We start from the raw sequence: 26,887 nt of genomic DNA on the forward strand, positions 1-26,887 counted from the left end.
TCATTGAGGCCCAGGTAGTCGATGCACGGGCGCTGAGGGGGAGGCAGAAGGATGGATACCCCCTGCAGCCAGGAAGTCCTTGATGCAGGTCTCCATAGCCTTGGTCTCCGGACCCGACAGTAAATACAGCCGTAGTGCACGGGAGAAGGTTGATCCTGCAGTCATAGGGTTGATGCGGAAGAAGCGAAGTGGCCCGGGCCTTGCTGAAAACCTCCCAGAGATCCTGGTACTACCACGGGAACAGTTGAGAGGTCAGAGGCTTCTTCCGAGCCCACAGGAAGATGTTCCCGAGGCAGGCTGCACCGACTTCAGACGATGGGCATGGCAGAACGGGCTCCAGCCCCCAATAGTACCCACAGTCCAGTTGATAAGGGGATTGTGGCGCTAGAGCCAAGAACACCCCAATACCATGGGAACCGGAGGAGACTTGATGAGCATAAACTGTATAGACTCACTGTGGTTCCGGGACACACACAGGTGGATAGGAGTAGTATTGTGGGTAACCCTGCCTATGGAGTACCCATCCAGTGCTCTAACGTCCAGGGGACTGGAGAGGGGCTGAGTGGGGATGCCCAGCTCAGACACCAGGGTGGCGTCCATGGAACTCTCGTTGGCCCCAGAGTCAATGAGAACCCAGAGAGATTTAGACTGAGTCACCCAACAGCAGGTTGACATGGAGAGGGGTGCGAATAAGTGGAGAAGAAAAACTCAGTGTGGCATACCAGAGTACTCATAAACTACTGATGAGCCTGGTCTATTTAAAGGACCGGTAGACACAAAATGACCAGCAGTTCCACAATACAGACAGCTCTGGGTGTTAAGTCAGCATAAGCATTCGGCTGGAAACAGCCTAGCTCTGCCAAATTGCCCGGAAAAAGGCAAGTCGGCAGACCTCAAAGACTCTCGGGGGACCTCGGGTAAGCTCGGATCCTCGGAGACGTAGACGCCGGGGACTTCCGGAGTTCCTCGGAGGCAAGGTGGGATCCTTTGGCAAGCGATTGGGACTGGAATCAGACCTCCTCTCCCACCTGTTTCCGTAGCCACCCATCGATCGATGGTCAAGGCGATGAGCCAATTGAGATCCGTAGGCAGCTCCCGGGCTGCATGCTCGTCCTTATCCTCCTCCGATAATAATTTAAGGAATATGACGAACAGGAACTCTGTGTTCCAGGCACTCTCGGCAGCCAAAGCGCAGACATCAACCGCATAGTCTTCCACACTGCGGGAGTCTTGGCGAAGCTGAAGTAACTTCCAGGCAGCCTCTCTCCCAGACAACGGAGAATCAAAAACCTTTTTCACCACAGCCACGAACTCCTACAGGATAACTCACGGCAGATTGTTTTTCCCACACTGTGCCTAGCCCAGGCAAGAGCCCTCCCGGACATTAGTGTTATGAGATACTCTATCTTCGAGCACTCTAGGGGAGGGCTACAGCTCGAAAATGAGGGATCACTGGGAGAGAAACACCCGACAGGTTCCTGACCCTCCAGCAAAGTGTTCCGGAGGACTTAAGCGGGGTTCTTGGGAAGCTGGGGTGGCCTGGAGAGACGCACTGCTGACAGCGGTGTTACTGGGGGGGGGGCTGGGAGGGTACTGTCGTGGCCGGCGGCCTCATAGATAATCTACAGAATTGCTTCAGCACTGTATTCAAGGCACAGTCATGGCCTTCTGCCAATGTCTGGAATCAGTCCATAAGACCTCTGAGTATCTCCTCATGTCTCTTAATGGTGGCTCCATGGGAGGAGATGGCGTTGCGGAGCTGGTCTGAGTCTGCAGGGTCAGTCATCACCAGTTCGTACTATCAGACCTCAGGATAAGACCCAGATGCAGACAGTTACAAAAGTTTATTACAAAAACAGGGAGCAAATGACAGGTCAAGGTCAGGCAGACTCAGACCAGTAATCCAGAGCAGAGTCCGAAAGGTACAGAATGGCATGAAGGCTCAGGGTCAGGGTCAGTCAAATCTGGGAAAGCTAGAAAACAGGGATAGAAAAACACTGGTAGGCTTGACACACTGGACACACAAACACAGGATAATGGGAAACACCTGGAGGGGGTGGAGACAAGCGAAACAAAGATTATTGATGGAAATTCCACCAACAGTGGTTGGACTTTTATTTGTGTTTCTTGTCTTTACCTATTTTATTTGACTAGGAAAGAAAGTCAGTTAAGAACAAATTCCAATTATGGCCTAGGGTTAACTGCCTTGTTCAGGGACAGAACAACAGATTTGTACCTTGTCAGCTCAGGGATTTGATCTAGCAACCTTTCAGTTACTAGTCCAACACTCTAACCACTAGGCTACCTGCCACCCCAAATGTTTTGTTCTAATCACAGATTGAATGTATGTTATTATAAGTGTCATTGCAGAAAGCTCTTACTATCTGTGACCACATGCTGTAGGGCAATTCCATGGTAACAGTGATGCTGACACTGAGATTTTTCACTTTAAAATGTATTCCAAACAAAACACCAATGATTGCAAATTTTAACAAACCATATAACTCTATGCACAAGGACTACTTTTAAAAATGTCCACTGAAAGTTTGACAAAAGCATATTTACTTAAGCAGTGCAGATGCAAAGTTTTCTGTGAAAATGGTTAAAGGTAGTCCTCGTGCATTGAATTGTATGGTATGTGGAATTGGCCTGTACTAATTAAATCTAATCAAAACTAATCAAATTGTATCTGTCACATGCTCCGAATACAACAGGAGTAGACCTTACTGAGATTAACCAACAATGCAGTTTTAAGAAAATGGGAGTTAAGAAAATATTTACAAAATTAACTAAAGTAAAAAATGACACAATAAAATAAAAATAACGAGGCTATATACAGGGGCTACCGGTACCATGTCAATGTGCGGGGGTACAGGTTAGTTGAGGTAATTTGTACATGTAGGTAGGGGTAAAGTCACTATGCATAGATAAACAGCAAGTAGCAGCAGTGTAAAAACAAAAGGGATAAAAAGGGTTGTTTTGAGGCTAGGTGCAGTTTCTGGTCGTGGGTGGTACATTATAGAGTATATAAAACACAGAAAAATCTTGTTTTTGGCTGCACTGGGCCTGTCAGGATTTGTTGTGACTCTCACATTCTTGCATGTGCTCTGTTCATATTTAGAATTACTGAGAGGAGACAATTTTGCATCATCTCTCACCATGGCATAATTTGATTATCTCTAGATCAGTATGGTATGGACGAATTTCCAGTAGGATATAACCTTGATTTGAAAAGGACAGCAATTAAGCAGCATGTCAAGTCGGTCTGAAATCAACCGATCTGTCATGTTCATTCTCACATACATAACCCTCTAAATTATTTGGATGAAATCCTTATATCAATCAATTAAAGAGCATTTCACAAGTCTGTTAACTATAGTTCTCCTAAATTAGATGTTGTGTAAAATTGAACCTACCATTCTGATGCAATTATGAAATGGTCTCATCTGAACAAGCCAAACTTGGCACAGGAACAGTGAACACAAGGACTGCTAGTCCCCTGCTGCTGTCTGTTGATTGTTGAGCTATTTTCCTGTAAATCATGTTTATCTGCCTACAGAGGAAATTTGGAGGCTATTCTTAGCCTGATTGGCCCGTTTTAAAGGGAAAGGGAGGCAGATCTCTGGCAGTCTACTTACTCTGTGTCTCGTTGGAATCTCCAGTATGATTAATGGTATGTCTCATTTGCGAAGACAGATTCAAATGAAACATAGTGGGAAAATGGGAGAATATTTATTTGTTCACTTCCTTTGGCTGTTTTTTTTTTTTTTTTTGCGAAAGTAACATTGATTTAGAGGCCAAAATTTAACCATTGAGAATAGTTCAGATTCTGGAAACACTTCAAATTAATTACCCCGTATGAGGTTTGGTTCAGATCACCATAGGCACAAACACGCTCACTATACTGCCGCAGAGTAAACCAGCTGTGGTATAATTCAAGTTTATTATTGAACCTTTTCCTAATTGACTGGACAATGTTTTGGGCCATAGGTCAGTTTACATAGTGTTGCACTGCTGCATGTGAATGAATATTGTATTTGAAACTTCTTTTGACCTGCTCCCACTCTCTTTGATCATCAGAGTCCTAATATTTTGTGTGTGTGTGTGTGTGTCCGTGCGCCTTTACACCTGCGTCTTCTCTCCGCAGGTACATTCGTGTCGGCCTTCACTGTGCTGTGCGGAGCACGGACGGACCTGCCCGACCGCCACATGTGCTGTGTGTTCTGGCTGAACATCGCAGCAGCCTTCATCCAGATCCTCACGGCCATCGTCATGGTGGGCTGGATCATGAGTATATTCTGGGGCATGGACATGGTCATCCTGGCAAGTATGTGTCACTATGTATCATGCCTTTAGACGTGATTGATTTCACTTTTGAAAGTCTATGTGTATAAAACGTATTGTTGTGTATCACAGGTCTATACAGGACATTTTCGAGCAGACGGGTCAGAAAAGGTCCAGAAAGGTCATATCGTACCCCACACATGTACTGAACACAGATTGTCAGCTGATGCCATTGGCATGGTGTTATAGGTTGCCTAGATGCAGGCTGAACATATACAAACATTCCTTTGTCCCCCCCTGTCAATAAAATGTCTAAACAGTAAAAGAGACACCGAGGTAGGACTGGAGCCTGGTCAGTAGGCCTTAAATCACCAATAAAAAGTTCGGACACACCTACTCATTCAAGGGTTTTTCTTTATTTTTACTATGTTTGACATTGCAGAATAATAGTGAAGACATCAAACCTATGAACACATGCGGAATCATGTAGTAACCAAACAAGTGTTAAACAAATCAAAATATATTTTATGTTTGAGATTCTTCAAAGTAGCCACCCTTTGCTTTGATGACATCTTGGCATTCTCTCAACCAGCGTCATGAGGAATGCTTTTCTAACAGTCTTGAAGGAGTTCCCACATATGCTGAGCACTTGTTAGCTGATTTTCCTTCACTCTGCAGTCCAAACTCTCATTCCTTCACTCTCATTCCAAACCATCTCAATTGGGTTGAGGTCGGGTGATTGTGGAGGCCAGGTCTTCTGATGCAGCACTCCATCACTCTCCTTCTTTCTGATGCAGCACTCCATTGCTCTCCTTCTTGGTCAAATAGCCCTTACACAGCCAGGAGGTGTGTTGGGTCATTGTCCTGTTGAAAACAAATTATAGTCCCACTAAACACAAATCAGATAAGATGGCATATTGCTGCAGAATGCTGTGGAAGCCATGCTAGTTAAGTGTGCCTTGAAATCTAAATAAATCACAGACAGTGTCACTGGCAAAGTACCTCCACACCATCAGACCTCCTCCATGCTTCACAGTGGGAACCACACATGCGGAGATCATTCGTTCACCTACTCTGCGTTTCACAAAGACACTGCGGTTGGAACCAAAAATCTTACATTTGGACTCATCAGACCAAAGGACAGATTTCCACCGGTCTAATGTCCATTGCTCATGTGACTTGGCCCAAGCAAGTCTCTTCTTCTTATTGGTGTCCTTTAGTAGTGGTTTCTTTGCAGCAATTCGACCTTGAAGGCCTGATTCAAGCAGTCTCCTCTGAACAGTTGATGTTGAGATGTGTCTGTTACTTGAACTCTGTGAAGCATTTATTTGGGCTGCAATCTGAGCTGCAGATAACTGTAATGAACTTGTCCTCTGCAGCAGAGGTGCAGTGGTTCTTCCTTTAAAACTTTTGAGCTTATGCCGTGACCGTTAGTGGTAGATGGTGGCATTCTGTCATTGCACCACACCATCACAAGGTGGAGTTAGAACGCTGATCTATCAGTAGTCTAAACTGTGGCAATTAATGGAGGTGTTTTTCGTCTGAGAGTCTCTCCTCTGGCACTAGAGTCCTGTATCAGGCAACAACCACAAAAACTGTTGGTGGTCCTGGAGTTAAGAGAGAACTTGGGTAAATACCAAATAAAAAATAAAAAATCATCTTTATTTAACCAGGTAGGCCAGTTGAGAACAAGTTGTCATTTACAACTGCGACCTGGCCAAGACAAAGCAAAGCAGTGTGACAAAAACAACAACTCAGAGTTACACATTAACAAACGTACAGTCAAACACACAAAAGAAAAGAAAAATAGAAAAATCTATGTACAGTGTGTGCAAATGTAGAAGAGTAGGGAGGTAGGCAATAAATACTGGAGTGATAGATATGCAGATGATGATGTGCAAGTAGAGATACTGGGGTGCAAAATAGCAAGAGGGTAAGTAATAATATGGGGATGAGGTAGTTGGGTGTACTATTTACAGGTACAGTGATCGGTAAGCTGCTCAGACAGCTGATGTTTAGAGAGGGAGGTATAAGACTCCAGCTTCAGAGATTTTTGCAATTTGTTCATTTCATTGGAAGCAGAAGTGTTGGCTTTGGGGATGACCAGTGCAATATACCTGCTGGAGCGCGTGCAACGGGTGGGTGTTGCTATGGTGACTAGTGAGCTGAGATAAGGCGGGGCTTTACATAGCAAAGACGTATAGATGATCTGGAGCCAGTGGGTTTGGCGACGGATATGTAGTGAGGGCCAGCCAACGAGAGCATACAGGTCGCAGTGGTGGGTGGTATATGGGGCTTTGGTGATAAAACGGATGGCACTGTGATAGACTACATCCAATTTGCTGAGTAGAGTGTTGGGGCTATTTTGTAAAGGGTGCGGGCAGCAATCGGTTGAAGAGCATGCACTTAGTTTTACTAGCATTTAAGAGCAGTTGGAGGCCACGGAAGGAGTGTTGTATGGCGTTGAAGCTCGTTTGGAGGTTTGTTAGCACAGTGTCTAAAGAAGGGCCAGATGTATACAGAAGGGTGTTGTCTGCGTAGAGGTGGATCAGAGAATCACCAGCAGCAAGAGCAACATCATTGATATATACAGAGGAAATAGTCAGCCCGAGAATTGAACCTTGTGGCACCCTCATAGAGGCTGCCAGAGGTCCGGACAACAGGCTCTCCGATTTGACACACTGAACTCTATCTAACTCAATGGGGAAATTTCACTTGACATGTGGACTGACGATTTTCCAAAAAATAGGCACGGTGGGCTTTTGGTTTCTCTCCCTCTAAAATCAGAAATAAATAATCTAAATATCAAACTGGCTTTATTTACAAATCAGGAAGAATGTCTCACCGCATGTTCAAGAATGTCCTTTTATTTAACTAGGCAAGTCAGTTAAGAATAAATTCTTATTTACAACGACAGCCTAGGAGCAGTGGGTTAATTGCCTTGTTCAGGGGCATAACAACAGATTTTTACCCTGTCTGCTCACAGATTCAATCTAGCAACCTTTCAGTTACTGGCCCAGCCCTCTAACCACTAGGCTACCTGCCACCCCACGTTACAATTGCTCACTTTCGGTTATTTGAAATGAAATCATCTCCAAAATATAGTTTTTTTTTTTTTAAAGCCATAGAAAGTTGGTTTCACTTTCAGTTATAAAATAAATAAAATAAGGAACTTGTCTGTCGGCTCTGCACTGAAGACCAAAATTGGTTAAAGAAAATTGGTTAAAAATATAGACCACCATCTTTTGCACATGTAATGTTATTTTCATTATGCATCCTTATTTACAAAGCTATCATTATTATTGTTATTATTATTAACCCTGCATTATAATTATAGTAAAAGACCCTTAGATATTCTCACAGAGCAGATTTGCCCTAACGTAAAATGCCCCTTAGATATGAATTTAGATTGCTCCAATCCTCTAAATGTAATTATTGGCTGAGAGTCACGTCATTGGCGGAGAATCAGGCGGCATTGGCGGGGTTGAAGAGGGCGACGAACGATCCATGCCAGGCAAACATGCAGATGCTTATTTCAACTACATTTTAGTTGCAACAAGTTTTATCGGGTTTAAATATACTGTCGGCCTACCGTAGGTGACATGAGTCTCACTAGTGTTCAGTAATGTGCTTTTAAATGTGTTGTAGGTCTTTTATTTATTTATTTATTTATTTATTTGTAACATTTATTTTACCACATGAAGGTCTACTTACTCTGCTGGCATCAGTTTATGCCCTCATACATTTAAACTCAGTTTTTCACAATTCCTGACATTAAATCATAGTAAAATCTCCCCGTCTTAGGTCAGTTAGGATCACCACGTTATGATGTGAAATGAAATGTCAGAATAATAGTAGAAAGAATGATTTATTTCTACTTTTATTTCTTTCATCACATTCCCAATGGGTCAGAAGTTTCCATACACTCAATTAGTATTTGGTAGCATTGCCTTGTGGTTGAAAAACGAGGTTTCATGACTCCAACCTATGTGTATGTAAACTTCCTTCTTCAACTGTATGTATGTATGTATTTATTTATGTGGAAGCAGCATCACACTTTAATTTTCCAGGTCAAATATCCCCGTAGGACAATAAATTGTATCATATCATGTGTTCATGGACAGTGTTATGAGTTTTTCTTGCCCACATGCCCTGTCCAGGAACACTCATGTTCATAGAGGGTTGGTATGGTATTATAGTAATACTCTGCTCCTGAACACTTTCCAGCCACAGCCGCAACAGATAGTTTTTTTGTGTGGTTTGATGGGTACTGTAATTATCTATCTCCCTCTCTCTTCATTGCTCACTGCAGATTGAATTGCATTGCTAAATGTGTTTTTATGAATGAGAATGTCAAAATACTAGAATTTTGGCTCCCATTGTGCATGAGTTACTTGGCGTATAGACCCCACTTAGCGTTTGTGGCTGGGACCTACTCTTTGTTACTGTTTCTGTCGGCCCTGCAAGCTGTGTTGGCTGGAACCCTGTGGAGTACCAGCACTAGCCTACATTGCTACCATCATGCCGCACAAAGTTAAAGAAGGTTGGAGTAATGGAGAGGACAGTGTTTTGCTAACACGGGTGCGTGATCTTTTAAATCAACAAGATGTCCAAGCAATTATTACAGCAACAGGAAAATTGCTTCAAATGATTTGTCCAAAACTGGCGGACTCAACTAACAAAAGTATGGGCGATCTGACCAGAGGTCCTAGACTTTAAGAACAGTTTGCAGTTCTTCCATGGAGAGGTGTATGTCATGAAAGAGACTTGCAGCAAGATGACAACAAACTGTAAGTCCACGTGAGATGACAGAACTGTCTGTGAATCATTATTACAGGTGACTGTGAAAACAGACTATCGAGGGACAATCCAGGAGGAATAGCAATGTTGTGAAGAGTCTCCACTTGAGACCTGGATGGAGTCTAGGGACAAAGTGAGGAAAATGATCACCGAAATGCTGCAGATGGATCATAGGAAGATTGAGGTGGATCGCGCCCACAGTTCTGAAAAACCGGTAACGAGCCCAGGTGACAGACCCAGGCCGATAGTGGTCAAGGTCCTAAGGTTCAAGGACAAGATGGCTGTTCTGGAGAGAGACAAGAACTTGAGAGGAACTAAAATCTTCCTCAACGAGGACTTCCCAGCTATAAAAGCTGCCAGGGGGTGTGGGGACATTGCTTACATCTGCTACGACAAACTCATTGTCCACCCTCCCTCCCAAAAGCCTGGAATGACTGACGGAGTCAAGCTTCCGGGTCTGTAGCTACATCACACACACACATATATGTGCAATGCTTGATAGTGTGTGTGATGTTAACAGGGAGGACTATTTTCTGCATGACCTGAACATTGACTGGTTAGCAACTAGCTATCCTCTCAAGAGGAAGCTTCTAACTGTGACTAAAGCCTATAATATGACCCAGGTTATCGCTCACCCGACTAGAGTGCATACCAGTAGTGTTGGATCTGCGACATCCACTTGTATTGATCATATCTAGCACGGGACGCAACGTCATCATAGCGCCGATCCATCACGACTGGTCTGCCGATGTAATTCCGTCCGATGTGCCCTCAACTGGCCTTTGCCGGACGTCGGTGACACCCTTGTCCCAAAGCTAGCACCAGTTAGCCTCGAGACAGGCGCATCTCCCGGCTAGCGTAGTAACGACTACCTAACGGCTTCCCTGTTTCATCTATTTCTGTTCACTGGACCCTATGATGACTTGGCTACATAGCTGATGCCTGCTGGACTGTTCATTAATCACTGTACTCCATTTAGTTGATTTAGTTTATCTGTCAGCCTCAAACTCAGGCCCTGTGTGTAGTTAACTGACCCTCTCTGCCTATTCATCGCCATTTTACCTGTTGTTGTTGTCAGCCGATTAGCTGTTGTTGTCTTACCCGTTGTTGTCTTAGCTAGCTCTCCCAATCAACACCTGTGATTGCTTTATGCCTCACTTTATGTTTCTCTCTAATGTCAATATGCCTTGTATACTGTTTAGGGTAGTTATCATTGTTTTTATTTTACTGCAGAGTCCCTAGTCCCACTCAACATGCTCTATTGTCCCACCTCCCACACATGCGGTGACCTCACCTAGCATAACTAGTGCCTCCAGAGATGCAACCTCTCTTATCGTCAATCAATGCCTAGGTTTACCTCCACTGTACCCGCACCCTACTGTACATTATGCCCTGAATCTATCCTACCACATCCAGAAATCTGCTCCTTTTATTCTCTATTCACAACGCACTAGACAACCAGTTCTGATAGCCTTTAGCCGTACCCTCATCCTACTCCTCCTCTGTTCCTTGGGTGTAGAGGTTAACCCAGGCCCTGTGTGTCCCCAGGCGCTCTCATTTGTTGACTTCTGTAACCGTAAAAGCCTTGGTTTCATGCATGTTAACATCAGAAGCCTCCTCCCTAAGTTTGTTTTACTCACTGCTTTAGCACACTCCGCCAAATTTCCATCCCCAACTACAACATTTTCCATCAAGATAGAACTGCCAAAGGGGGAGGAGTTGCAATCTACTGCAGAGATAGCCTGCAAAGTTCTGTCAAAGTTCTGTCATACTTTCCAGGTCTATGCCCAAACAGTTCGAGAGCTGGGAGCTGACACTGTCGTAGTCCATGTTGGGTCAAACGACATCAGGAGGGCCAACTCAGAACATTTGAAAACTGATTTAAAAAAACTAAATTTAGTATTAAAAGACTCCAAAACGGCCAATCATTTCAAGTCCAGTACCATCGTTGGATTGCGGGTGTAAAAGATTCAGCAGACTGTTGGCATTACATATCTGGCTAAAATATTATTGTAGCTCTGCTGGAGTCACTTTTATAGATAACTTTGACACCTTCTGGAAACAGAAGATACTCCACAGGAATGACAGAGTCCATCCAAATCATCGTGGCTCCTGGACTCTGGCCACACATTTCAAGGCTGTGTTGAAACTATGACATTTCAATTATCCAAGACCAGCTCTGTTAATCCCTACCATTGTGACAATGAGTCGTCATAATGCTGCGTTATGATTATTATTTTATGTGCCCCTAATTGCACCGAGTACCTCTGTTTATCCTACAGCTATTGTATGCTTTAAACATGAGCCTATGAACCAGAGTTACACTGTTAGCACTTAGACAGTATGCCCTAGTAGGAAGACCACTTTGTGCAGCTCACCCTGCACTATCAATTCCAATATAAATAACATGAGCAAGTCTACTTCTGATAAGCTTCCCAGTAAAGCATTCAAAACAATCAAGCAACCCAGAAAAGTGCTAGAAAATAGCTCATATTAACAAATGCAGCCTGAGAAACTAGGTCCATGAAGTCAATAACTTGCTTGTAACAGATAAAATGCATATTCTATCTCTGAAACTCACTTAGATAATACCTTTGATGATACAGTGGTAGCATACATGGTTATGACCTCTGCCGAAAAGACAGAAATGGCAACGGGTGCGATGTTGCGATCTATATTCAGAACCACATTCTTGTAAAGCTTAGAGACGATCTATTGTTAAATACTTTTGAAGTAATATGGCTACAGGTTCATCTGCTTCACATAAAGCCCATTCGTGTTGGAAGCTGCTATAGACCACCAAGTGGTAACAGTCAGTATCTGGATAATATGTGTAAAATGCTTGATAATGTTCAGGTTGTCAGTCAACCTACCAGGGTAGTTACAAACATCACAGGAATTAAATCTTCAACGTGTATTAATCACATATTTACAAATGCTGCATAAATTTGCTTTAAAGTAGTATCCAAATCTATAGGATGTAGTGATCACAATATAACAGCCATATCTAGGAACACCAAAGTTCCAAAGGGCCTAATATAGTGTATAAGAGGACATACAATAAGTTTTGTAGTGATTCATGTGTTGATGATGTAAATCCTTTTTGCTGTTCTGTGGTGTGTAATGAGGAGCAACCAGATGCTGCACTTGACACATTTATGAAATTGCTTATTCCAGTTATTAATAAGCATGCACCCATTAAGAAAATTACTGTAAAAACTGTTCAATCTCCTTGGATTGATGAGGAATTAAAAAATTGTATGGTTGATAGGGATGAGGCAAAAGGTATGGCAAATAAGTCTGGCAGCCCAGCTGAATTGGCAAATGGACTGCAAATTAAGAAATCATATGACTAAACGAAATAATTAGAAAAATAAACTATACTATGAAAAAAAACAGTTATATAAAAATTATAGTAAAAAGCTTTGAGGCACTTAATTGAAATGTTGGAGATAAAAAGCCAACTCGGCTCCATCATTCATTGAATTAGATGGCTCATTCATCACAAAGCCCACTGATATTGCCAACTAATTTAATGGCTTTTTCATTGGCAAGATAAGCAAACTTAGGGATGACATGCCAGCAACAAAGCTGATACTATACATCCAAGTATATTTGACTAAATTTTGAAAGACAAGTGTTGTACTTCTGAATTCCATAAAGTCTGTGTGGAAGAGGTGAAAAAAGTGTTGTTGTCTATTAGAGGTAGACCGATTATGATTTTTCAACACCGATACCGATTATTGGAGGACCAAAAAAAAGCAGATACCGATTTAATCGGCCGATTTAAAAGAACATTTATTTATTTGTAATAATGACAATTACAACAAAACTGAATGAACACTTTTATTTTAACTTAATATAATACATCAATAAAATCTATTTAGCCTCAAATAAATAATGAAACATGTTCAATTTGGTTTAAATAATGCTCGTTAAGTGTTGGAGAAGAAAGTAAAAGTACAATATGTGCCATATAAAAAAAGCTAACGTTTAAGTTCCTTGCTCAGAACATGAGAACATATGAAAGCTGGTGGTTCCTTTAAACATGAGACTTCAATATTCCAAGAATATTAGGTTAGGTTTAGGTTGTAGTTAATATTGTATTTATAGGACTATTTCTCTCTATACCATTTGTATTTCATATAACTTTGACTATTGGATGTTCTTATAGGCACTTTAGTATTGTCAGTGTAACAGTATAGCTTCCGTCCCTCTCCTCACCCCTACCTGGGCTCGAACCAGGAACAGATCGACAACAGCCACCCTCGAAGCATCGTTACCCATCGCTCCACAAAAGCCGCGGCCCTTGCAGAGCAAGGGGAACAACTACTCCAAGTCTCAGAGCAAGTGACGTTTGAAACTCTATTAGCGCATACCTCGCTATCTAGCTAGCCATTTCACATCGATTACACCAGCCTAATCTCGGGAGTTGATAGGCTTGAAGTCATAAACAGCGCAATGCTTGAAGCATTGCGAAGAGCGGCAAATGCACGAAAGTGCTGTTTGAATGAATGCTCACGAGCCTGCTGCTGCCTACCACCGCTCAGTCAGACTGCTCTATCAAATATCAAATCATAGACTTAATTATAACATAATAACACACAGGAATACGAGCCTTAGGTCATTAATATGGTCAAATCCGGAAACTATCATTTTGAAAATAAAACATTTATTATTTAGTGAAATACGGAACCATTCCGTATTTTATCATAAGTATAAATATTCCTGTTACAATGCACAACCTTCAATGTTATGTCATAATTACGTAAAATTCTGGTGAATTAGTTCGCAACGAGCCAGGCTGCCCAAACTGTTGCATATACCCTGACTCTGCGTGCAATGAACGCAAGAGAAGTGACACAATTACCCTAGTTTAATATTGCCTGCTAACATGAATTTATTTTAACTAATTACTCAGGTTTAAAAATATATACTACTGTGTATTGATTTTAAGAAAGGCATTGATGTTTATGGTTAGGTACATTTGTGCAACGATTGTGCTTTTTTCGCAAATGCGCTTTTGTTAAATCATCCCCCTTTGGCGAAGTTGGCTGTCTTTGATAGGAAGAAATAGTCTTCACAGTTTGAAAATTACTGAGGATAATAGCAGACGATATTGCCTCTCCTATTTGCCACATCTTCAATTTAAGCCTACTAGAAAGTGTGTGCTAAAGTCATTCCGCTATTCAAGAATAGTAAAGCCCCCTGGCTCAAATAGCCGACCAATCAGCTTGTTACCAACCTTAGTAAACTTCTGGAAAAAATGGTGTTTGAACAGATACAATGCTATTACACAGTAAACAAATTGACAACAGACTTTCAGCACGCTTACAGGGAAGGACACTCAACAAACACAGCACTTACACAAATGACTGATGATTGGCTGAGAGAAATTGATGATAAAATGATTGTGGGGGCTGTCTTGTTAGACTTCAGTGCAGCTTTTGACATTATTGATCATAGTCTGCTGCTGGAAAAATGTATGCGTTTTGGCTTTACACCTCCTGCTATAATGTAGATAAAGCATTACACAGAGGGTCGGCACTTCCGGCGCCGACAAAGATGGCCGCCTCGCTTCGCGTTCCTAGGAAACTATGCAGTGTTTTGTTTTTTTACGTGTTATTTCTTAAATTAGTACCACAGGTCATCTTAGGTTTCATTACATACAGTCGAGAAGAACTACTGAATATAAGATCAGCGTCAACTCACCATCAGTACGACCAAGAATATGTTTTTCGCGACGCGGATCCTGTGTTCTGCCTTTCACCCAGGACAACGGAATGGATCCCATGCAGCGACCCAAAAAAACGACTCAGAAAAAGAGGGAAACGAGGCGGTCTTCTGGTCAGACTCCGGAGACGGGCACATCGTGCACCACTCCCTAGCATTCTTCTCGCCAATGTCCAGTCTCTTGACAACAAGGTTGATGAAATCCGAGCAAGGGTAGCATTCCAGAGGGACATCAGAGACTGTAACGTTCTTTGCTTCACGGAAACATGGCTCACTGGAGAGACGCTATCGGAGGCGGTGCAGCCAGCGGGTTTCTCCATGCATCGCGCCGACAGAAACAAACATCTTTCTGGTAAGAAGAGGGGCGGGGGCGTATGCCTTATGGCAAACGAGACATGGTGTGATGAAAGAAACATACAGGAACTCAAATCCTTCTGTTCACCTGATTTAGACTTCCTCACAATCAAATGTAGACCGCATTATCTACCAAGAGAATTCTCTTCGATTATAATCACAGCCGTATATATCCCCCCCAAGCAGACACATCGATGGCTCTGAACAAACTTTATTTGACTCTCTGCAAACTGGAATCCATTTATCCAGAGGCTGCATTCATTGTAGCTGGGGATTTTAACAAAGCTAATCTGAAAACAAGACTCCCCAAATTTTATCAGCATATCGATTGCGCAACCAGGGGTGGAAAAACCTTGGATCATTGTTACTCTAACTTCCGAGACGCATATAAGGCCCTGCCCCGCCCTCCTTTCGGAAAAGCTGACCACGACTCCATTTTGTTGATCCCTGCCTACAGACAGAAACTAAAACAAGAGGCTCCCGCGCTGAGGTCTGTTCAACGCTGGTCCGACAAGGCTGACTCCACACTCCAAGACTGCTTCCATCACGTGGACTGGGACATGTTTCGTATTGCGTCAGATAACAATATTGACCAATACGCTGATTCGGTGTGCGAGTTCATTAGAACGTGCGTTGAAGATGTCGTTCCCATAGCAACGATTAAAAAATTCCCTAACCAGAAACCGTGGATTGATGGCAGCATTCGCGTGAAACTGAAAGCGCGAACCACTGCTTTTAATCAGGGCAAGGTGACTGGTAACATGACCGAATACAAACAGTGCAGCTATTCCCTCCGCAAGGCTATCAAACAAGCTAAGCGTCAGTACAGAGACAAAGTAGAATCTCAATTCAACGGCTCAGACACAAGAGGCATGTGTCAGGGTCTACAGTCAATCACGGACTACAAGAAGAAATCCATCCCAGTCACGGACCAGGATGTCCTGCTCCCAGGCAGACTAAATAACTTTTTTGCCCGCTTTGCCACTGACACGGCCTGCAACGAAAACATGCGGACTCCTTCCCTGCAGCCGAGGTGAGTAAGACATTTAAACGTGTTAACCCTCGCAAGGCTGCAGGCCCAGACGGCATCCCCAGCCGCGCCCTCAGATCATGCGCAGACCAGCTGGCCGGTGTGTTTACGGACATATTCAATCAATCCCTATACCAGTCTGCTGTTCCCACATGCTTCAAGAGGGCCACCATTGTTCCTGTTCCCAAGAAAGCTAAGGTAACTGAGCTAAACGACTACCGCCCCGTAGCACTCACTTCCGTCATCATGAAGTGCTTTGAGAGACTAGTAAAGGACCATATCACCTCCACCCTACCCGACACCCTAGACCCACTCCAATTTGCTTACCGCCCAAATAGGTCCACAGACGATGCAATCTCAACCACACTGCACACTGCCCTAACCCATCTGGACAAGAGGAATACCTATGTGAGAATGCTGTTCATCGACTACAGCTCGGCATTCAACACCATAGTACCCTCCAAGCTCGTCATCAAGCTCGAGACCCTGGGTCTCGACCCCGCCCTGTGCAACTGGGTACTGGACTTCCTGACGGGCCGCCCCCAGGTGGTGAGGGTAGGCAACAACATCTCCATCCCGCTGATCCTCAACACTGGGGCCCCACAAGGTTGCGTTCTGAGCCCTCTCCTGTACTCCCTGTTCACCCACGACTGCGTGGCCACGCACGCCTCCAACTCAATCATCAAGTTTGCGGACGACACAACAGTGGTAGGCTTGATTACCAACAACGACGAGACGGCCTACAGGGAGGAGGTGAGGGCCCTCGGAGTGTGGTGTCAGGAAAATAACCTCACACTCAACGTCAACAAAACTAAGGAGATGATTGGGGACTTCAGGAAACAGCAGAGGGAACACCCCCCTATCCACATCGATGGAACAGTAGTGGAGAGGGTAGCAAGTTTTAAGTTCCTCGGCATACACATCACAGACAAACTGAATTGGTCCACTCACACAGACAGCATCATGAAGAAGGCGCAGCAGCGCCTCTTCAACCTCAGGAGGCTGAAGAAATTCGGTTTGTCACCAAAAGCACTCACAAACTTCTACAGATGCACAATCGAGAGCATCCTGGCGGGCTGTATCACCGCCTGGTACGGCAACTGCTCCGCCCACAACCGTAAGGCTCTCCAGAGGGTAGTGAGGTCTGCACAACGCAGGGGGCAAACTACCTGCCCTCCAGGACACCTACACCACCCGATGTTACAGGAAGGCCATAAAGATCATCAAGGACATCAACCACCCGAGCCACTGCCTGTTCACCCCGCTATCATCCAGAAGGCGAGGTCAGTACAGGTGCATCAAAGCTGGGACCGAGAGACTGAAAAACAGCTTCTATCTCAAGGCCATCAGACTGTTAAACAGCCACCACTAACATTGAGTGGCTGCTGCCAACACACTGACACTGACACTGACTCAACTCCAGCCACTTTAATAATGGGAATTGATGGGAAATGATGTAAATATATCACTAGCCACTTTAAACAATGCTACCTTATATAATGTTACTTACCCTGCATTATTCATCTCATATGCATACGTATATACTGTACTCTATATCATCGACTGCATCCTTATGTAATACATGTATCACTAGCCACTTTAACTATGCCACTTTGTTTACATACTCACCTCATGTATATACTGTACTCGATACCATCTACTGTATCCTGCCTATGCTGCTCTGTACCATCACTCATTCATATATCCTTATGTACATATTCTTTATCCCCTTACACTGTGTATAAGACAGTCGTTTTGGTATTGTTAGTTAGATTACTTGTTGGTTATTACTGCATTGTCGGAACTAGAAGCACAAGCATTTCGCTACACTCGCATTAACATCTGCTAACCATGTGTATGTGACAAATAAAATTTGATTTGATTCTTAAATGGAATTCTCTCAAACATAATCCAGGTAGAATCAGGAATTCCCCAGGGTAGCTGTTTAGGCCCCTTGCTTTTTTCAATCTTTACTAAGACATACCACTGACTTTGAGTAAAGCCAGAGTGTCTACTTATGCGGATGACTCAACACTATACACATCGGCTACTACAACGACTGAAATGACTGCAACACTTAACAAAGAGTTGCAGTTAATTTCGGAGTGGGTGGCAAGAAAGAAGTTAGTCCTAAATATTTCTACTTAAAACATTGTATTTGGGACAAATCCTTCACTAAACCCTAAACCTCAATTAAATCTTGTAATGAATAATGTGGAAATTTAGCAAGTTGAGGTGACTAAACTGCTTGGAGTAACCCTGGATTGTACACTGTCATGGTCAAAACATATTGATACAACAGTAGCTAAGATTGGGAGAAGTATGTCCATAATAAAGCACTGCTCTGCCTTCTTAACAACACTATCAACAAGGCAGGTCCTACAGGCTCTAGTTTTGTTGCACCTTGACTACTGTTCAGTCATGTGGTCAGGTGCCACAAAAAAGGACTTAGGCAAATTGCAATTGGCTCAGAACAGGGCAACACGGCTGGCCCTAGGATGTACACATGTACACAGAGAGCTAACATTGACATGCATATTATTAATCTCTCCTGGCTCAAAGTGAAGGAGAGATTGACTTCATCACTACTTGTATTTATAAGAGGTATTGTTGACATGTTGAATGCACCATGCTGTCTGTTTGAACTACTGGCACACAGCTTGGACACCCTGTCACTCTCTGACCTTAGAAATCCTGTTTATGTCTATTTTGGTTTGGTCAGGGTGTGAGTTGGGGTGGGTATTCTATGTTCTATGTTTTCTATTTCTTTGTGTTTGGCCGGGTGTGGTTCTCAATCAGAGGCAGCTGTCTATCGTTGTCTCTGATTGAGAACCATACTTAGGTAGCCTTTTTTCCACCTGTCTTTGTGGGAAGTTAACTTTGTTTAGGGCACATAGCCTTTAGCTTCACGGTTTGTTTTGTAGTGTTTATTGTTTTGTTTGCCGTCTTGTTTCTAAATAAAGGAATATGTACGCTCACCACTCTGCACCTTGGTCCTCCTCATTCAACAGCCGTGACACACCCATACTTACCCCACATGACATGCCACAAGAGGTCTCTTCACAGTCCCCAAGTCCATAACAGACTATGGGAGGTGCACAGTACTACATAGACCCATGACTACATGGAACTCTATCACACTTCAAGTAACTAATGCTTGCAGTAAAATTTGATTTAAAAAAACTGATTAAAAAAACACCTTGTGGAACAGAGGAGACTATGAAGCAACACAAACATAGGCACAGACACATGCATACACACACAACAACATACGCACTATACACACACATACACATGGATATAGTACTGTAGATATGTGGTAGTGGTGAGGTAGGGGCCTGAGGGCACATAGTGTGTTGTGAATGTATTGTCATGTTTTTAAAATTGTATAAACTGCCTTAATTTTGCTGGACCCCAGGGAGAGTAGCTGCTAATGGTGATCCATAATAAATACAAATACAACTCTTCACTATTGCTGCAGAACTTTGCAAAAGAGCAATATCAGTTCCCATTGACTGCGGTGACCATAACATTGAGGCAATAACAAGGAAAGCCAAAGTGCCAAAGGTTGGGCCTAAAGTAATTTATAAGAGATCATACAAGATGTTTTCTCAGGACTCTTTTGTTGAAAATGTAAAAAATGTATGTTGGTCTGATGTGTATGAGGAAGTGAATCCAGATGCAGCACTGGAGGTATTTGTAAAATGATTCATTTCATTTGTTGACAAGCATCCACCTGTTAAGAAATGAACTGTGAGAACTGTTAGAGCCCTCTGGATTGATGATGTATTGAACAATTGCGCCACTCGGGAGCATAAAACTTATAATAATGAAAGAAAAGGATTGCTGTTTTGAATTTGGACATGTTAGTGTGGGAGAAGTGGAATAACTATTGTTATCCATCAATAATGATAAGCCACAAGGTATAGACAACCTTGATGGGAAACTAATGAGAATGGAACTGTAGCAGATTGTATTGCCACCTCTATTTGCTATATCTTTAACCAAAGCCTAAAAGAGTGTGTGTCCACAGGCTTAGAAGGAAGCTGAAGTAATTCCACTACCTAAAAATAGTAAAGCACCCTTTGCTTGCTCTAGCAGCTGCCCAATCAGTTTGCTGCCTGCTCTTAGTACGATGATGGAGATAATTGTGTTTGACCAAATACAATGCTATTTTTCAGAGAACATGTTAACTACTGAATTTCAGCATGCTTATAGAGTAGGCCACTCCACTTGTACTGCACTGACTCAGATGACTGATGATTGGTTACGATAAAAGGATAATACGATAATTGGAGATGTATTATTAGATTTCAGTACAGCCTTTGATGTTATTGATCATGTTGTTATTGAAAAAACTTGCATGCAATAACTTTACATCACCTGCCATCACATGGTTGGAGAGTTATTTATCCAATAGAACCCAGAGAGGGTTCTTCAATGGGAGCTTCTCTTCCATCAGATATGTACAGTGCGATGTACCTCATGGCAGTTGTCTTGGGCTGTTACTCTTCTCTATTTTTACAAATGATTTGCCACTGGTCTTACACAAAGCTAAAATGACTATGTATGGGGATTATTCCACTCTCTGCATGTCAACACCCAAAGCCAGTGAGCTCACTGAAATTTTAAACAAGGAGTTACAGTCAGTATCAAAATGGGTGAATAATATAAGCTGGTCTTAAATACATCTAAAACTAAACACATTGTATGTGGTTCAAAACATTCTTTAAGACCTAAACCTCAACTGGAGTTGTGTGTAAAGGGTGTAAGCATTGAGGATGTCAATTATCATGGTCAATTCATTTTGACAAAGTTGTTGTGAAGATGTGGATGGGTATGTCTGTTATAAAAAATATGTTCTGTGTTTTTGACACAAAAGTCATCTGTACGAGCTGTTCAGGCTCTGGTCTGCTCCCATCTTGATTACTGTCTGATAATATGGTCAAGTGCAGCAAAGGAAGCAAGGCTGCAGCTGGCTCAAAACAGAGCAGCACGCCTTGCCCTTAACTGCACATACAGAACTAACATCAACAACGTGCATGCCAGTCTTTCCTGGTTGAGGGTTGACGAGCGATGAACTGCTTCTCATCTAGTTTTTATGATAAGTATTCATGTAATGAAATTCCAGATTGCCTGCATAATCAAATAACATTCACCCATACCCCACAAGACCTGCCACCAGGTGTCTCTTCACAGTCCCCAAGTCCAAAATGAATTCACGGCAACACACAGTATTATACAGAACAATGATCGCATGGAATTCCTTTCATGTCCAATTACTCAAGCAACTAGCAAAATGACCTTTAAAAAAGTATTAAACAACATCTCATAGAACGGCAGGGACTTTGAGGGGACACACAAACACACACACATCATTTTTTGTTGTTGTATTGTTTGTATTATTGTTATTTATACATTTTTGTTGTTGTACATGTAATGGTTTTATATTATTGTACCCTACATGGCCAAAAAGTATATGGACACCCCTTCAAATGACTAAAATCTGAGCACACAGCAATGCAATCGCCATAGACAAACATTGGCAGTAGAATGGTCTGTACTGAAGACCTCAGTGACTTTCAACGTGGCACCGTCATAGGATGCCACCTTTCCAGCAAGTCAGTTTGTCAAATTTCTGCCCTGCTAGAGCTGCCCTGGACAACTTTAAGTGATGTTGTTGTGTATTTTACATTTGTGTGACTGTCCTAGTCTATCAGTGTATCAGTGTTTTGTTACTTGTCATGCTCTGTGTTTTTTGTGGACCCCAGGAATAATAGCTTCTGCCTCTGCAAAAGCTAGTGGGGAGCCAAATAAACAAACAAACCCCGTTCTTCCCCTTGCACTCTCTTGTGTCTGCTTTATGTTATCACTTGAGTCAGTATTTTATTAAAATGAGGCTACATTAGCTACATAGTTCTTTCTCCCCATGGATCCCACTGATATTTCTTAGATATCTTGGATTACATTATTATAGTTCTCTCCCTCTGAGCCACATAAGGGGATGGATTCATTGGAATCATGACAATTACTATTGTTTGCCTAGAGAAGAGGTCTTTGTCAAGATAACAGTGTGGTATTAATTGCTCTGTGTGTGGGAGGGAAAGACTGCTCCCAGAACACTGTTGAGCATTTTCATGCTGTTATTATCAACCCTGTTATTGAATCTAACCACTGAGCTCTGGGTCCTATCTTCTGTCTCGTCTTCTTTCCATATCAAAGAGGGATGTTTTTCAACCGTGTTTCTCACTATAATAGTCTTTATCAGAACATCTCCTGGAACACCATGTGCCACTGTGCAGTACACCTGTAGCTTGTCATGGTTTCAAAACTAATTTCTCTTGTTTTTTTTTTTCTTTGCTTGTCCTCCTAAACGGATGAAAGTTTCTGATGGTACGTACTGTGTGTGTAGTACTACACAGTCTCTGTGTTTCCACCAACATGTTGCTGCCTCCTCTCACTCGCTGCCACCATTGCTTTTTTCCTGTTCCATCGACTCCATCTCTGATAATGTTCCTGTTCATCCCACCACCTCCCTTCTGGCTGTCTCTCACACTGTTCGGCTTTGTTGTCCTCCATCATGCTCGTTATACCGGGCGTCATTTGCAGGACCGGAATGGAGAAATAGCTGGGAGTGCCCAGAATGTCCTCAGCACTGTCCCTGACTCCGTCACAGCATGCTTTGCAACTATCAGCATCACAGATCAGAGAGCACGCTATACTCTCAGCAGTGCATGTCTGGGAAGATTTTTCAATAAGATTATTCAGTATAGATTCAAATTTAGTTCTCTTATATACAGTGCCTTGCGAAAGTATTCGGCCCCCTTGAACTTTGCGACCTTTTGCCACATTTCAGACTTCCAACATAAAGATATAAAACTGTATTTTTTTGTGAAGAATCAACAACAAGTGGGACACAATCATGAAGTGGAACGACATTTATTGGATATTTCAAACTTTTTCAACAAATCAAAAACTGAAAAATTGGGCGTGCAAAATTATTCAGCCCCTTTACTTTCAGTGCAGCAAACTCTCTCCAGAAGTTCAGTGAGGATCTCTGAATGATCCAATGTTGACCTAAATGACTAATGATGATAAATACAATCTACCTGTGTGTAATCAAGTCTCCGTATCAATGCACCTGCACTGTGATAGTCTCAGAGGTCCGTTAAAAGCGCAGAGAGCATCATGAAGTACAAGGAACACACCAGGCAGGTCCGAGATACTGTTGTGAAGAAGTTTAAAGCCGGATTTGAATACAAAAATATTTCCCAAGCTTTAAACATCCCAAGGAGCACTGTGCAAGCGATAATATTGAAATGGAAGGAGTATCAGACCACTGCAAATCTACCAAGACCTGGCCGTCCCTCTAAACTTTCAGCTCATACAAGGAGAAGACTGATCAGAGATGCAGCCAAGAGGCCCATGATCACTCTGGATGAACTGCAGAGATCTACAGCTGAGGTGGGAGACTCTGTCCATAGGACAACAATCAGTCGTATATTGCACAAATCTGGCCTTTATGGAAGAGTGGCAAGAAGAAAGCCATTTCTTAAAGATATCCATAAAAAGTGTCGTTTAAAGTTTGCCACAAGCCACCTGGGAGACACACATGTGGAAGAAGGTGCTCTGGTCAGATGAAACCAAAATTGAACTTTTTGGCAACAATGCAAAACTTTATGTTTGGCGTAAAAGCAACACAGCTGAACACACCATCCCCACTGTCAAACATGGTGGTGGCAGCGTCATGGTTTGGGCCTGCTTTTCTTCAGCAGGGACAGGGAAGATGGTTAAAATTGATGGGAAGATGGATGGAGCCAAATACAGGACCATTCTGGAAGAAAACCTGATGGAGTCTGCAAAAGACCTGAGACTTGGACGGAGATTTGTCTTCCAACAAGACAATGATCCAAAACATAAAGCAAAATCTACAATGGAATGGTTCAAAAATAAACATATCCAGGTGTTAGAATGGCCAAGTCCAGACCTGAATCCAATCGAGAATCTGTGGAAAGAACTGAAAACTGCTGTTCACAAATGCTCTCCATCCAACCTCACTGAGCTCGAGCTGTTTTGCAAGGAGGAATGGGAAAAATGTCAGTCTCTCGATGTGCAAAACTGATAGAGACATACCCCAAGCGACTTACAGCTGTAATCGCAGCAAAAGGTGGTGCTACAAAGTATTAACTTAAGGGGGCTGAATAATTTTGCACGCCCAATTTTTCAGTTTTTGATTTGTTAAAAAAGTTTGAAATATCCAATAAATGTCATTCCACTTCATGATTGTGTCCCACTTGTTGTTGATTCTTCACAAAAAAATACAGTTTTATATCTTTATGTTTGAAGCCTGAAATGTGGCAAAAGGTCGCAAAGTTCAAGGAGGCCGAATACTTTCGCAAGGCACTGTATTAAGGTTTCACTATTAAGCATTTTCCAGCTTGCTGCATGGCTTTACTCAGTTTGCTCAGGCTATTCAGGGCTCACCTGCACCGTTGCACTCAATGTGTTCAGGTGGTGTGTTCACCAGTCTACTTATCGACCTGTAACCTCACTGTGTCCTGTCTCTCCTCCAGGCTATAGGGATCAGGGGGTTCCCCAGCAGGTTTGAGCCCAGCTAAACGTTAAGCCTGGATGTACAGTTGTCTCCTAGCATCCCCCCGGCCAACTGGGGCAGAGAAAGAGCTGCGAGGAGGTCGCACCACTGGGCGGGGAGCCAAGGCAGGATGATATTCACAGGCTTAACCCTACCCTACCTACTGTACCGTATCGCCTACTGCTACAACTGCTGCTGCTCCACTTCACAGCTCATTTGTAGAATGAGGAGCACGTCAATATCGATGGAAAGACGTTTTCTACACCCCGAAGCGTCCTGTGAAAATAGAGAATATAACACAATAGAATATAAATATGTGCCAACTGTATGTACAGTACTGTACCATGTGCTAAGGACTATCTATCCTGTCTGGGGCAATATTCAGTGTTCAGTGGTTTTTATGAAAAAGTGAAATGTGCAGTTTATTCCTTTTGTGTATATTATCAGCTGTTTAACCACTCACTTGACTAGTAGACTTCCATAGTCTGAAGATGGTATCGGTGTCTGTTAAGCCCTCCACGATTGTATAGGGTGTGATGTTATTAAGACTTATGGCAAGTGGAGATGATCTTGTTTTATATACAGTAATATTCTGCATGGATACCTTGTGTATCATTCTTCAGATATGTCTTATCATATTTAAACTACTCTCATCACACACAGACATTAATAGCCTTCTGTGACTTTGTATGACTATTTATTGGTTGTTGTTTTTGTGAAACATCAATGTTTTGTTCACTAAATCCTTCTGGGCCAGTTGCCATAGATACTGTCCATTTTAAGCAAGTATCTTTGTGTGCACGTGGAGCTAAAGTGAAGGTAATTGGTACAAGTTATGGCAGGAGGAGACACAGCTAAAGTGACCAGTGGTGATGTATGAACCATTTAAATAGTGGGATTTTAAAGTTAGAAATAATAGAACAATAGACATATACCGTAGATTATAGCATAAGCTTTGATGGCGTTCAAAGATTGGATTGTGAAGAGTATGACATCCTCATTGGAGACTGCCATTACTTTCACAAAGAGAGATATTCAATGCATTTGTGAAATGTATCCAATTTGCCCCCCAAAAAACTGTAAAATCACATTGGTGTACAGAACAGCAAAAATAAGTGTCACCCTCAATAAACAAAGTATGTAATGAACAACTCTGTGTTTGTACTGAATGTGTTCAAGGTTTAAAAGGCTTTCTCTTGTCCTGATCGGTCAGAACTGTTGCTAGGCCATTCCCATTGAACCGGCAATTTTTTTCCTCATGTGCAGATCTATTGTGGAGATGTTTCTGGTACTTCTCCACTTGCAATGGCAACATCACTTGAACAAAAGGTGCCATTGAGGGACACAGAGGCTTTGAGAGAGGGGAGGATAGCGATGGCCAGGGAGGGGTCAGCGATTGTGCTGAGCGGGAGAGATGATAGAGACAAAGCTGACTGCGTGCTCTAGTCGTCAGGGCAGGGCTCAAAGGTATTAGGAAACCGTATGACTTGTCATGGGTGGGCAGACTTTGCCTCACAGTTGTCCTAAGATATATTGTCTCAGGTATAATAAGGAATTTACATAAAGAAATATGTATTTTGTGTCTCGGATGTTATTATTCCACATGCAACCAGACTGAAAACACATTTCAGTATGATATGAATGTAGCATGCAGGATAATGGTTGTCCTTGGATGTCCTCTCTATCTCTGTTCCATAACAGCAGACAGACAGACATCATCTCTTTTGAGTCAACAGTAAAAAGGCTATTGTTACAGTATTTGTCCTTTAAATGTGTCTCGGTGGAATTCCCTCCCTTTGATAGCAGGCTAATGGATCCCTTTTCTCCAAATAAGTAATTCTCTCTCCTGGTAGAACGGGCTTTCATGCTAGATCTTTTCAGGCAGCGACAGACAGCATTCCATTACTGATTGGGAGACAGTAAAGTGCTATTCTGTATTTTTAAGCTATCTGAGGTTAGGGTAGTGGATATTAAATCATTTTATAACAGTGCTGGAGATACCAACTAATATAAACATACTCAAATTCTCTGTCTTTGGTTGTTCAATACTGTGATGGTAAGACAGTGATACACAGAGACAGTTGGGATTTGAT

General features: G+C 42.6%; 1 protein-coding gene across 2 annotated transcripts in view; it reads left to right on the forward strand.

Annotated features, from left to right (window-relative positions):
* Positions 1–25,945, forward strand: part of LOC110522255 (protein stum homolog) — a 41,373-nt gene extending 15,428 nt beyond the window's left edge. The window contains exons 2-3 of one of the 2 annotated variants that reach the window (XM_021600489.3): positions 4,148–4,327; positions 24,775–25,945. In XM_021600489.3, coding sequence (XP_021456164.1) covers positions 4,148–4,327; positions 24,775–24,809 — 215 coding nt within the window. In that variant the 3' untranslated portion in view covers positions 24,810–25,945. Of the gene's footprint in view, positions 1–4,147; positions 4,328–4,416; positions 4,677–24,774 lie in introns of those variants that run through there. The other variant, XM_021600487.3, reaches the window with a different exon arrangement.
* The last annotated feature ends 942 nt before the right edge of the window (positions 25,946–26,887 follow it).

This window comes from Oncorhynchus mykiss, chromosome 4, assembly GCF_057628025.1.
Source record: "Oncorhynchus mykiss isolate SJ-2025 chromosome 4, ASM5762802v1, whole genome shotgun sequence".
NCBI classification, from domain to species: domain Eukaryota; kingdom Metazoa; phylum Chordata; class Actinopteri; order Salmoniformes; family Salmonidae; genus Oncorhynchus; species Oncorhynchus mykiss.